A 14,376-nucleotide genomic window follows, 5' to 3' on the forward strand; every position below is an offset into this window, starting at 1 on the left:
TCTAGGTTTAAGAGGCCTGTTCAACTCAATGTTACATGACATTTGATGTGGTAAAGACCAAAGGACAATTCTTTAGTTAAAATGTGTGTACAATGTTTCCTTTGAGTTACATAACATTTTCACACCACCTTCTTCGCACTCTCACTCGACACTCAAAATGAATGTTAATCAGCATTGTCTGGTTTTCAGTCAACCGATGTCCACAGCTTCAGAAAGTTATTGTCCAGGGCTGCATTTTAAATTTAGTCTACAATCAGTGTTCAAGCTAAAGATTGGTTGCTGAAGTTAATATTTGGCTTTATAACCTAACTCCACAATACACCCTAACAGATGCCACTGGGCTATAGCCATTGAGGCAGCTCACCCTGCTCTTCTATGGCATTGGTATGAGCTGCCTTGTCTCTCTGTCGAATAGTGCAGCCATCAAGCTGCAGCACCGTGTCCAAAATGTTGGGGTGATAGCCATGAAGCAAAGTACATAGACCTTGGCCTCTTCTACTGCCATGAAATTTAGGTTGGAGGAGTGATGTCTCATGTTGTGTGTGTGTTGCTGTAAATGAATCTCTTGACTCTTCAGTGGGATTATCCAGTTTCTGTAACAATCTGAAAATGACAATATCTGTTAATTATTCATAAAATATAAATCAAATTAAGTCTGAGTAAAGTACTTGAAGAACTTTAACTTTCAGAAACTGATAATTGAGTTTCTTGAGAAACATTTTTTGAGTATTAGATCAAAAGTTGAAAAATATAAAAATACATCATAAGATTTATCCTTGGCTTGAGTTAAATTCAAACATGATGTTACAGAAACATTACAGTATAGAGAAGCAAACAATCAGTTAGAGAAATATAGGCACAAACAGAGCGGGGCCATATCAGATTATCAACTAGAGGAATCTGCTAATGCAAACAAGCGATTCCTACATCCCTATATTCAAGATATTGGTATAAAGGAGCAATTATTTCCCAAAGCCCCGAGAAATCTGTTGTGGGGAAAAAGTCCAGAAGTAGACAAATCGTGCAAAAGTTGATTCCAAAGTACTTGTGAGAAAGCAGAGCTGAATTCTCTTAATCAAATTGTTTTTCTTAATTCAGTGGGACACAAGCCATTGTGAAAGTTTCTGCTGGTAGAGCAAAAAGGTGTTATGATGTTTTGAACTGAGGCACTGTACTTAAAATATAGCACACTTTGGAGCTAATTTGGTATTTATTTAAACTCTACACAGAAGAACAAAATTATATTGTCTCGAGTTACTTCATAGTCACTGATAATTCCAGGTTCCTAGCAGGTGTGTTTATTACCCATCATTAGTTCATCTTCAACTACTGACAGTCATCTGATTTTCTTTGTAGCCCATGGAATGGGGTTATAGTTGATTTTGCAAGTCAGGTTAAAAGTTAACATTACTCTTGTTGAAATAGTCACAGAAATAGGTTAGCCTCAGGAAGGATTTCTTTCATATAAGGACTAGTGAATAGTTTGATTTTTAGTAAAAGTCATGTATGCCCAGATTTCTAGTTCCAGGTCTGTTTTAAACAGAATTCAAATCATAAATCTGCAAGGGTGAATTTGGAACTTGTGTTCTCTGCGTTCTTTGTGAAGGGCTGTTGATACTAGTCCATTTTATAATTATTGCTGGCCTTTCCTGGTTTGCAGGTAAGAAAGTGCTGCAGATGATTTGTACACAGCCAGTTCTCAGTGGACAGCATGAGCTAAACCTGTTTAGATTGCGTTAGCTCAAGTGTGACAACCTTTTTTGTTTTTCAGCAAGCAGGTGGAGCCTCAATACAATGATTTGTGCAAAAGATTGAACCTCTTTGCAGGGGCACAATCCCTTTTTTCTCAGAGGTAACAAGAGGAGTTAAAGATGGTATCTTTTGGGTTGAGGTCTCAGCCTGAAGATTCCTGAACACATTTTCAGGTTGCTCTAAATGCAACATGGAGTAAAATATTTGATATATTTTTAAAAACCCATAAGTAATGTGAAGCAACATTAAGCAAGGTATGTCATTTGGAATTCCCCAAGATTATTTTTGTTTAATATCCAGACATAAGATGCACCCACTAGTCTAAACTCAACAATTTAAAGAGATTATGCCTATTTTTCTTACCCAGATTTTCACCCTAGCCTATAACAATGTACTTGTGAGAATAACTTCACGTGTTCCTAAACCTAAAGTGTGTTTCAGTGCTGTTCAAAATGTATTCTCAGACTCTTAATGGGAACAGCCTAGTCAGGAACAAAGTGTTCCTTTTTAGAATCTCATTTCTATTAACTAAATGTTCTCCGGGGAATGTCTGGTGAAGTAATTGTTCTCGTTGGATTCATTAGCATGGTGCCCATTAATTGATCATGTGTCGATCAGCCCTGTGTGCAGAATAAATGTTGTGATGCATCTGATGCCTTGAGTAGTTAAGGCTTTAAGTAGATTAATCCTTAACTATGAGGAATTTTCTGTTGGAGGTACAATAGCAATAAAAAGCATTATATCACAAATGGTGGAAATCTGAAAGGAAGATCAGAAAATGTTAGAAATTAAAAATTTAGATCATTGATCAAAAATAATCATAGAAAATTTATTATGCGTAAGGAGGCTGTTCAGTCCATCTTATCTGTGTTCATCAATAAAGGGGGCTCTCTATCATACAATACCACCTTCCAGCCCAAGGCCTGCATCCCTGTTGGTCATACTTTTGGAGTGTGGTGAGGATTTCTGTCTTTATCATTGCTTCAGGAAGTGAAATGCAACCACTACCCCTCCCTGGTGAAAAGCAAGTTCCTCCTCTATCCTTGTTATTTCAGATACAATGCCCTTAGCTTTTAATCACCCTTCTGAGAGGGATAAGGTCTTTCTGTTTACTTTTCTAGGCCCCCCATAATTTTGTACAACTCAATCACACCTCTTCTACCTCTTCTATTTCAAGGAAAACTATTCTAGTTTTTCTATAAATTACCTTAATTTTCCATGCTTGACAACATCTTCCTACGACTTCTGTCCATTATCACTATGTGAGGATGACTTAAACTGTGCACATTACTCAAGCTGTGGTCAAATTAGCATTGTGTACAGTTCTAGCAAAACCTTCCCCCTTTTATTCTGTGTCTTAACTATTAAACAAAAACGTTCCACATGTTTTTCTATTATCCTTACCTGCTATATTATGTATCTGTGAGTGTACTCATCAGTGGTAATGACTGCAAAACTTCTGAATGGTTAAACTATTCTGGTTCACAATTATACTTTCGGAGTGGGAATTGGCCATATTCACAGAGTCTGATCTAATCCTCTTCTCTATCTAGGTTAAAAATCCTGTAGTCAGGAATATTAAGTTGCCACACCTGCCCCTCTTTAACCCAATTTTCATCAATAGCTGAAGTATTATACTTTAGTGTGTGTGATGAATAAATGGTCAATTTCCCTCTTCCCTGCTAAGCCAGTTCAACCCCTCCCAATTTCACTCTCAAACCAGCTGATCGGGGTGAAAATTTCTGCCTTATTAAAATAAAATCCATCTGGCCTCTGTATATCCAGCATCCCAAGAAATCTAAAGCCTTTCCCCGTGCTCATGTAAAAGAGAGTGGGATTGTGAGTCATAAGGAGGATGTAAAGAAGCTTTAAGGATAAACAGTAAAGCCTAATGAATGGGTACAAACATTGCAGCTGGAATATAATGTGGAAAAATGAAGTTATCCACTTTGCTATACAAAACACAAAATAGTGTTTTAAATGCTCAGAAATCAGATAATGTAGAAGTTCAGAGTAGTGTCCTTGTACACAAACTCATTGCAAGCAACACGTGTGCAGCAAGCAAGTAGGGAGACATTATTTATTAAAAAAGGATTTGATTGCTGATGTAAAAATGGCCTGATGCACTTACTACGTAAGTGACAGCGCGTGGAATATTGTGTAGAGTTTTGGCCAACTCTTGCTTTTTTTAAAAAAAAGTCTATTCATGCCATTGAGCACAATTACCTAAACTCTCCTGTTATGGTAATAGATGAGTGCCAGTACATCACTAAGAAAAAATTTTGAAAAATTCTTTAAGGCCTCAATGGTTTGGAATCTGGAAGGATACTTTCCTTGGGAGAGGAGTTGAGAACCAGAGATCACAGTCTCAATAAGAGGTATGGCATGTATGACTGAAGTGAGAGGTTTCTTCACAAATAGGATGGCGAATCTTTTGAATTCTCTTCCGCAGAGAGCTGTGGAAGCTCAGTCAGTGAGTTAATTCAGAGACTGATAGATTTCAAGATATTGAGGAAATAAATGGAAATGAGGATAGTGTAGTAAAGTGCTGCTGAGGTGGAAGATAGACCATGACTTTGCTTAATGGTAGAGTGTTTTCAAAAGGTTTGATAGATTATCAATCCTCCTATTTTGTTGCATTTTTTGAGGCTCATTATTGCTTACATAAATTTATGTTCCTTAGGTGAAAATCCCAGTGGTGCAGTAGATGACACTCCAAGTGGAAGCATGGAATCCATTTCTTCGCATTCCTCAGTAACTACAACATCCTCCAACTCCAACAGTCCCCCAGAACAAGCCAGGAATCATGTTCATGCAAGCTGTACCCATTCTTCAGAAGGCACATCTTCTCTGTAAGTTGAATTTTAAATTTGTCAATTTCAAGCTTCATTATTGGAACAGTAATTGTGTGGCATAACTATTATCTGCCACTCATTGGTTCATGCCTCAGTGCTGTCCAGCCACAACTGCACATTGAACTGCACAGTTCTGATCAAAGGTCATCATCCGGAAAAATTAACTACAGAAATGCTCCTTGATCTGCTGAGATGTCCCTGCATTTTTATTTTAAAGTTCTGAAGTGGTGATATCTGCTGATGATTACATGTTGTACAACTTTTTTTATTAGAGATTCAGCTTAGTAACAGGCCCTTCCAGCCCAATGAGCCCACACCACCCAATTGCATCCATGTGAACAAATAACCTATCGACCTGCACGTCTTTTTGGAACGTGGAACGAAACTGGAGCACTATTCACAAATAGTCCACTGTCCATCCACAAAAGCATTTCGGTTGGTGTTGTGGTAGTGTGCACTACTGAAGCCCTGATGAGAATAGACATCATTTGAAATCTATTTTGCATAAGTATTAGGTGAGTGCTCAAAGACCAAAATCTGCCTGACCATAGTTCCTCGATGCAGTGTGAGTTGTTATATTTGCATGGACATTGGTAAGTTAGTTAGAGTGAAAAAAATGTGTAGGAAGTGGCAGGAATCCTTCGAGTGAAAGGAAAACAGGGCTGGCAGTGTTTGGATAGGCAGTGATCCTACATTAGAAAGCGTAAGTGTTACTTCTACTGTTTGACAATATGTAATAATATGTGCTGCAGGCATTGGCACTGAGCCTTCAACATCCAATTTATGTTATGTTATGGGGGAACAAAATGTCACAGACCATGGAGACACTTACAGGTGGTAAAAGAGGTTAGGATTAACCCTAGATCAACGGAGCAAGGAAGCAGCAGCACTACCTGCTATGCCCGATAAATATCTTGGATGAAAGCACAGAATTATGATAACTAAATATAATGATAATGTCAAGAGTTAAGGAAGTAAGTTGTAAAATGTCAATGGTGCTAGCAACTAAGGTGGCCAACAAATTTTGCTCCTCATCAGCGGAAAATGTAGTTTTAACCTACGTTCAAAGGTTTTAGTTCAGAAACAAGGCTGGCCCCATGTGACCCTATGCAGTATATATGCGTTACCATGTAGTATGTATGTGGTTTACAGCTGTCATGTTGAACATTCTAAATGTAAGGAAGGACAGCAGTGTGAAAATCGAACTACTAGACGCCATGGAGTATCAGCACAGAATGCAAGATGCTGACGTTCAAAACCACAGAGAGGAAATCTGTGCAATATCAGCCTAAGCAAACTTCAATCTGTACATCTATACTGCAGATGATCGTGGAGTGAAGCAACAAGATTTTGAAGTTGTGCTGATTTATTGACAACAGAATGACATCACTACAGGTTGCTCCATTAGCACATGGGACACTTATAACAAGATGTTCAGTCTTCTACCCTTAGTAAATAGCACAGTAGGACTCAAAAATATTCTAACAGAACTCTGAATGCACTGGAGAAAGATATTCTAACACTGGAGGAAAAAAACAGCACAGCCCATGTTAAGGTGGCCATGTTGAATTGCTAGTAATGATAGCAGACTGTATTTGGAAGCCCGTGCTGATGGGTGAAGAATGGCAAATACTGAAACTTACTTAAAGGTGCATCCTTCTGCTGTCCACATAAATTTCAGAAATCACATTTTGGAGGCACTGTTTTGTAGAAGGAATGACGATTTCAATTATGCCTGCACAGAAATACAAAACATATTTATGTATTCAGCTGGAAGACCGAGCTATTTTTCATCTTAGAAATTTAAGTAGAAGAACTTGCTAAACTGGAGAGAAATGAAGCCTTGGAGAAAGTAATCTGCAGCAAGTGGGAACTCTGAAAACCTGTTTCTCAAATTTTCAGTAGTGATTCGCTTTTCATTAACTGTGACCATGATGGGAACATCAAATTTTGTCTGCTATACATTGAGTAATGGAATCTGCTCACCATTGTCCATGCAATGGTGAGGATCAGAAGAAACCAAAAGGGTTTGCTTTTTGCACAGTCAACAAACACAAATGAAACTATAGGCAAATTGAAAAGGAGACACTGACAAATTATGTTCAGTGTTCAGCAATTTCACCAGCAATTTTGGAGGGATCTTTTGCTTTAGTCATGAAACACAAACTACTATTGAGTCCAACCCTGACTCCTTGCAGGGTGTGCAGATGAGCAGTTTTGCTGTAGGTTTTTTCTAAATTACCTCATGAAATTTTTAATGTGGGGACTGATCACAGTCTTCACGCTGCAACTCACAGAAGAAGAATTTTAGGTCATGGTCAGAAACATTATGCGGTCAGATGTATAGTTGAAGCTAGTTTATGAACGTACTCTGGGAGCAGAGATCCAAATCTGCCCTGCAGCCATTCTACTGCAGAATATTTGAGCTGTCCACAAGTCAGAGTTGTCTGACATGGGGACATCAAGTTTATATCTTGATTGTTATTTAAGGACTGGTCTTAGATCAGTTACATTCAGATTGTAAGGACATTGATGACAAAGTTGTTATTGTAAGGATCTTTGTGTATGGCGCAAATATTGACATGGATTTAGGAGAAGTGGTGTTTATGGATAGCAACGTCAGCATTGGAGAACAATAACACATATAACAGCACCACAGGCATAGAATTAGGTGACTCACTCATACCATAGAAGTTGTAATGATCTTTGTCAATAATGACCATCAACTTCCAGTTATTCCAAAAGGATGGAACTTGTACATGCTAATACCTATGTAATGGTGGAAAGTATGACTAAAGGGTGTCATACTTCAGACTCGCAGAATATGACAATTGCTATCTGGCAACAGGCTGCAGTTTATGTCCCATCAGTTTTAAAGCTTTGTCTGATGAAATATTATCAAGCATTCATTGACTCCTGCAAACCACTTTGCCTCGAATAGAACAGCAGAGCAAGCAGATGGAAGCCCTGAAGATGCAAGTGTTGCAGGGGTTTCTCTAGTGTGACAGTGTAATATTAGTTGGTTCACTTCCTGTTTACATTATCAAACTACACATTTTGCCATTGGTTTCACTTCCACAGAGCTGTCAATGTGATATTGTGGTTAAACATGATTGCACTGAGAACAAATTGAGCTAGTGTGCAGGATACTGTGGGAACAGGTTTCTGAAACAGAGATGGAGAAGATGAAGATGAAGATGGTTCATGTGAAGGTGAGGGCAAGGTGGAAAATGAAATGTTGTTGCTGTTTTCTAGATTAGAACAAGTGCAGGAAGCAGCATTGACTCATCCTGGAAGAATTGATAAGAGAGGGAAGCGGAGCAGGACAGAAATAGATAACAGTTGCAATATGGAGATACAAAGCTAGGACCCATTTGGGTTTCAATCGCAATGCCTTTTCTTGGGGAACTGAAGCAAATCAAAGGAGAAGTTGCTCAGCATGAGAACAAGTTCAAACAAGCAGAGGCAAGTTTTGTTGAAGGTGCTATGGCCCTTTGTTTATGAAGAAGTGAAATACTTTGAAATTTTCTTGGGAGAGGAATAAAACCCATGAAAAACAATCAGAGCTGTGAAATTGTAAATATGGCAAAGAGTGCCAGAAGTGTTCTGGATGTAAATGGGAAAGTATTGAATATAGTGAGCAACAAAAAAAGGGAGGACAGGAGAAATGAGTTCTACTAGATGGGGCAAAGTTTTGCCCCTAGCAACACTGTCATGCTTGTGAATTTAAGGGGAGCTGTGCATGGTGGTGAAGGGTGTTAGGGTTGCTGTGCTGTGTAAATTTGATCAAGTTTTAACTCTCAAGCGAGCAGGTACAGCACATTTTATAAAGTCAAGCAACAACAACAGATCTTTGCTTCCAGACAAGCTCAATGCTTTTGTGATGCCCAGGGTAGCGAATTACACAGCATCCACACAAACTGGGTTTGGGATGTGATTGAGCACACCTCGATCTCACAAGTTTGGCAGGGCCAGAGATTGTCTTCCCTAGATTTAGGCAGCCAAGGAAACCAGGATGTTTCACTTTCTGTCAAAATAAGTAACACAAAAAACATTATACTTGTTCATTTATTTATTAAGAAAGATGATCCTATATTATGTGTATTTGTTTGAAAAAGAATGTGAACCTCTGGGGTAATGCCTTCTACAAAAGTTATTTGGACCCATATGTTCCTATCAATGAGATGAGCTTGGAGGTGTGGGTTGTAGAGGTTCCCTGCTCTATCAAAAAGACACACCAAGTCAGGTTTCTGGCAGAGCTTGCTCTTCTCAAGAAACATCTGTTTATGTGCACCATGCCTTAATCAAAACAATTTTCAGAGTACCTTAGAAGATGAATTGTAGAGATGCAGGAAATTGGAAAAGGCTACAAAAGTATTTCTAAAGACCTGAGTGTTCATTAGTCCACAGTCAGAGAAATTGTTTACAAATGGGGGAAATTCAGCACTGTTGCTACTCTCCCTAGGAGTGAGCATCCTGCAAAGATCTCACCAAGACCACAACGTGCAATCCTGATGGAGGTGAAAAAGAACCCAAGGGTAACAGCAAAAATCTTTAGATCTTGCTAAAGTCTCTGTTCATGTGTCCACTATAAGAAAAACATTGAACAAGAATGGTGTTCTGGAAGGACACCACAGAGGAAACCACTGTTCTCCAAAAAAATGGTGCATGTCTCAAGCTCGCAACAGATCACCTGGATGTTATACACTACTTCTGGGATAATGTTCTGTGGACAGAAAAGACAAAAGTTGAACTTTTTGGGAGAAATGCACATTGCTATGTTTGGGGGAAGAGGGGCACTGCACACCAACACCAAAGCCTCATCCCAGCTGTGAAGCATAGTGGAAGGAGCATCATGGTTTGGGGCTGCTTTGCTGCTTCAGAGATTGGGCAGCTTACAATTGTGGAGGGAACAATGAATTCAAAATTGTATCATGACATTTTACAGGAGAATGTCAGAGTAGCAGTCCATCACCTGAAGCTTAATAGAACAGGACAAGAGTAAGTCAACAACAGAATGGTTTAAAAAAGATTTGTGTTTTGGAATGGCCGAGTCAAAGTCCTAACCTTAATCCTTATAGAAATGTTGTGGAAGGACCTGAATCAAGCAGTTCATGCAAGGAAGCCCATCAACATGCCAGAGTTGGAACAGTTTTGTGGGGAGGAATGGCCTAAAATTTTTCCAAGTCAATGAGCTGGACTCAACAACAGTTACCAGAAATGTTTGGTTGAAGTTATTGTGATACAAGGGTATCACACCAGTTCATATACTGGTTCACATACTTTTTAAAACAAATACATGTAATAGTAGATCATTTTTCTCAATAAGTAAATGAATAAGTATAATGTTTGTGTTTTTTATTTAATGGGGTTCTCTTTATCTAGTTTTAGGAGTTGTATGAAGATCTGATCACACATCAGGTCATATTTATGCAGAAATAGAAAATCCTAAAGGGCTCACAAACTTTCTAGCACCGTTGTACTTATGCGAGTTCATAAACAGATGTACGGTATATCAAGGGGAAAAATAATGCCGTGGCCGATTGCCTCTCACGGCCAGCTGTTGAGGCCATGCACATAGGGGTTAATAATGCAAGCATGGCATCCAACCAAGTTACTGACCCAGAGGTCCAGGCTTACTGAACAGCAGTCATGGACCTGCAGTTGGCTAACATTAAGTTCAAGGAGGATGGGGTTTCTCTCCTGTGCAACGTCTCAACCTGTCACGCTCACCCCATCGTGCCTGCAAACTGGAGACGGGACCGTTTTCAACTCCATACATGGTCTCTCACTTCCGGGCCAGAAGGCCTCATAGAAACAGATTGCACTTAAATGTGTTTGGCACAACCACAAAGTATGTGCATGATTGGACTGCAGCTTGTGTGGTGTGCCAGCAGGCAAAAATTAACCGTCATCTTCAGGCACGATTGTTGGTTTTCTTCCCCCTTCCCGTGGTTTTATGTACCTTCTTACCATGGTGCATTGTACCACCAGGTGGCCAGAGGTCATCCCTGTAGCATTGACGACAGCCACAGATGTGGTTTGGGTTCATCAGCACCTGGGTTCTCAGTTTGGCACCCCATCTGATATTTCCTCTGACCATTATCCCAATTCATTTCAGACCTCTGGGCTGCGATGGCTCACAACCTTGGCATTAGGATACATCACACATGACGTATCACCCATAGACCAATGGCCCATGCGAGCGGTTTCACCACTCCATAAAGGCTTCTCTGACTGCTGAGTGTTGGCATGATCGGTTCACACGGGTCCTAGGACCTGAAGTAATCCGTGGATAAGCTGGTGTGCGGGCAGCTGTTATGAGTGCCAGGTGATTTTGTCCTGATGCCATGGCTGCCTGGCCAGCCTCTCAACAGCGTTCCTCCCTCCTCAGTAAATCCAGTTCCTTTTCAGCTATTCCTACCTCCCATCATGGTGTACAGCATTCCAGGGTTCCTGTTGACCTACATTCCATCTTGCTTGTTTTTGTCTGCCATGTCTCACGTTAATGTCCCCTCTGGCCCCCGTACAATGGCCCATTCCGCGTTTTGGAATAGAGAGAAAAGACTTTTATCATCAATAGGAAGGGTAAACCTGAACATATTTTGCTAGATTGCCCTAAACTGGCACACCAAGATTTGGAGTATTCTGCTGCCGTGCCCCTGGCTTTACAACGTGACCATGAGCATGTCAATCCACTTCCAGATGAGCCAGAGGCACCTGTGGTTCCACCACCCACAGAACTTGGGATCCAGGCTGGGCAGTTCATCCCAGCTCCAGACAGGCTCGCAATGCCCGTTTTAGTGAATTCTGGCAGGGGCGGCACTGTGTAGGGTAACAGAATTGAGAGAAATGTTCATAATTCACAGCACTGACATTGAGATGGGGTTTTGCTTTAAGAGGCTGGTCTGGTCTGATGATGTTATTACGTAAAAGGTTTTTAGCGTGCTTTCATTGTGTAGGTTTTGGGAGTTCAATAAGATGTGTTTTTAGATTTCAATAAACATGAAATGCCTCACCATCTCAATGGCTTTTCACTCAACCTTAGGACATCTGGATAGCAACGGTGCATGTATCAGGATGCTCTTTATAGAGTACAGCTTGGCACTTAATACCATCATCCCCACAAAACGAATCAATAAGATTGAAGACCTTGGGCTCAATATCTCCTTGTGCAATTGGATCCTCTATTTACTCACTTGCACACCCCAGACAGTTTAGGTTGGCAGCAACATCTCCACAATCTCCACCAGTATAGGCACACCATAAGGCTGTTGGCTACTTGCTTTATACTTGGAACTGTGTGGCTAAGCACAGCTATAATGCCACATTCAAGTTAGCTGACTACATCTCTGTCGTAGGCCAAATCAAAAATGGTGATGAATCAGCATATTAAGGGGAGATTGAAAATCTGGCTTAGTGCTGCCACAGCACCAACCTCTCACTATGTCATCAAGACCAAGGAGCTGATTATTGACTTCAGGAGGACGAAACCAGAGGTTCATGAGCCAGTCCTCATTGGGGTATCAGAGGAGGAGAGGGTCAGGAACTTTAAATTCCTCGGTGTTATCATTCCAGAGGACTTGTCACAGGGCCAACACATAAGTACGATTATGAAAAATGCATGGCAGTGCCTCTACTTTCTTAGGAGTTGGTGAAGATTCAGCATGACATCTGAATTTTTGACAAACTTCTATAGATGTGTAGTGGAGAGTACATTGACTGGCTGCATCACAGCCTGGTATGGAACCACCAATGCCCTTGAATAGAAAATCCTATAAAAAGTAGTGGATATGACCCAGTCCATTCCTCCCCGCCAATGATCACATCTAGCTGAAGCATTCACAGGAAAGCAGCACCCATCATCAGTGACCCCACCATCTCGCCTCTGCCATTAAGAAGAAGGTCCAGGAGCCTCAGGACTCACACTACCAGGTTCAGGAACAGTTACTATCCCTCAGCCATCAGGCTCTTGAAACAAAGGGGATAATTTCACTTGTCCCATCTTTGAAATTTTTCCACAATCAATGGTCACACTTTCAAGAGCTCTTCATCTCATGTTTTGATAGTTATTATTTATTTACTTTTTTATTATTTATTTGCACAGTTTGTTGTCTTTTGCATGCCAGTTAAAAGCTCAAGTTGTTGTGGTCTTTCATTGATTCTATTATGGATTTATTGAGTATGCCTGCAAGAACTTGAATCTCAGGGTTGTATGTGTACTTTGATAATAAATTTACTTTGAAGTTTGAACTTTGAACTAGGAGAATGTGAAGATATCCGAGAGATTATGAGGTCATTGACAGTAATAATGGCCTGTTGTTTAGTGGGAGAGTTTTGGTCCAGAGGGAGGTAAATGACAGAGACTGTAATTCAGCTGCTACATGTGCAAATCAATTTGTTAAACAACAAGACCACACTTGTCAGTTGGTTTACTGACACTGTTGCAGTTGGTCATTTATGAAAGGAATGCTTTAGGTTCAGATGTATAGATGTCAGTCGAGTAGAAAAATTAAGAAACCAAATCTCTCTTTGCACTGCATGTGTGGATCTGGAAGTCTGACGATGGAGAAATGACTCTGGACCATAGAAGTAGATACTGTGGCAAAGGTGGTGGAGGAGGAGCTCAAAGTCATCTTGAGTCTGTTCCTCCTTACAGCCCATGCAGTGTTGTACTATTTGATGTAAGATGTTAGTTACATGGACTAGATAAAGAAATTGGGCTTTTGAGAGGAAAAAAATGTGAAGGGGAAATTTAATAATTCTAAATTGTAAGGTATTTTGATAGCAACTCCAGTAAAGCTGTTATATGTAGTACAAGTTTGAATAATTGTTGGTGATGGTTTTAAAGTCATTGGGACAAAAATCAGAGTGAAATTGGACAATTTTGTTTTCACAGTGCATTATTAAAATCAGAAATAGGTTGCTAATATGGTGGAAGCAGATTCAACAATATTTAGAAGGTATTTGGATAAATACATGAAAGCAAAAATTTGCAGGAGTTTGGGGAGCAGCGAAATCAGAATCAAGTTTACTATTAGTGACATGTCATTAAATTTGTTGTTTTGTAGTAGCAGTACAATTCAATGAATAATGGTTATAAGATACAATAAGAAATATCAAAAATAAATAATGCAAGCGGAGAGCAAAACAATGAGGTTGTGTTCTTGGGCTCATGGACTGTTCAGAAATCTGATGGTGGAGAGGAAGGTGCTGTTCCTCAAGTATTGGATGTGTGCCTTCAGGCTCCTGCACCTCCTTCCTGATGGTAATAATAAGAGGGCAGGCCCTGGATGGTGAGTGCCCTTAATAATGGATGTTGCCTTCTTGAGGCAATACCTTTTGAATATGCCTAATAGAATGTACGTGGGACTAATGGATAGAGCTGGCACAGGGATCATGGCCAACAGCTTATGTGACCTCCTGTGCAGTTTCTGTCGCTGAAGACATGTAAGTGAATGCCATTGTGTTCAGGAGAGTTTATCTGCAGCTTTAGTTAGATTAAGAATAAGGGGTAGGTCATTTAGAATGGAGTTGAGGAAAAACTTTTTCACCCAGAGAGTTGTGGATCAATGGAATGCTCTGCCTCAGAAGGCAGTGGAGGCCAATTCTCTGGATGCTTTCAAGAAAGAGGTAGATAGAGCTCTTAAAGATAGCGGAATCAAGGGATATGGGGAGAAGGCAGGAACGGGTTACTGATTGTGGATGATCAGCCATGATCACATTGAATGGCGGTGCTGGCTCGAAGGGCCGAATGGCCTACTCCTGC

At 40.2% G+C, this 14,376-nt stretch overlaps 1 protein-coding gene across 2 annotated transcripts in view; it reads left to right on the forward strand.

Moving 5' to 3' along the window:
- The window catches only part of arhgap10 (Rho GTPase activating protein 10), a 229,334-nt gene that overhangs the window by 187,087 nt on the left and 27,871 nt on the right, over positions 1–14,376 (forward strand). For both annotated transcript variants that reach the window (XM_059965015.1, XM_059965016.1), the window contains one exon: positions 4,436–4,604. In XM_059965015.1, coding sequence (XP_059820998.1) covers positions 4,436–4,604 — 169 coding nt within the window. The remainder of the gene's footprint in view (positions 1–4,435; positions 4,605–14,376) is intronic.

This window comes from Hypanus sabinus, chromosome 3 (genome assembly GCF_030144855.1).
Source record: "Hypanus sabinus isolate sHypSab1 chromosome 3, sHypSab1.hap1, whole genome shotgun sequence".
Lineage (NCBI taxonomy): Eukaryota > Metazoa > Chordata > Chondrichthyes > Myliobatiformes > Dasyatidae > Hypanus > Hypanus sabinus.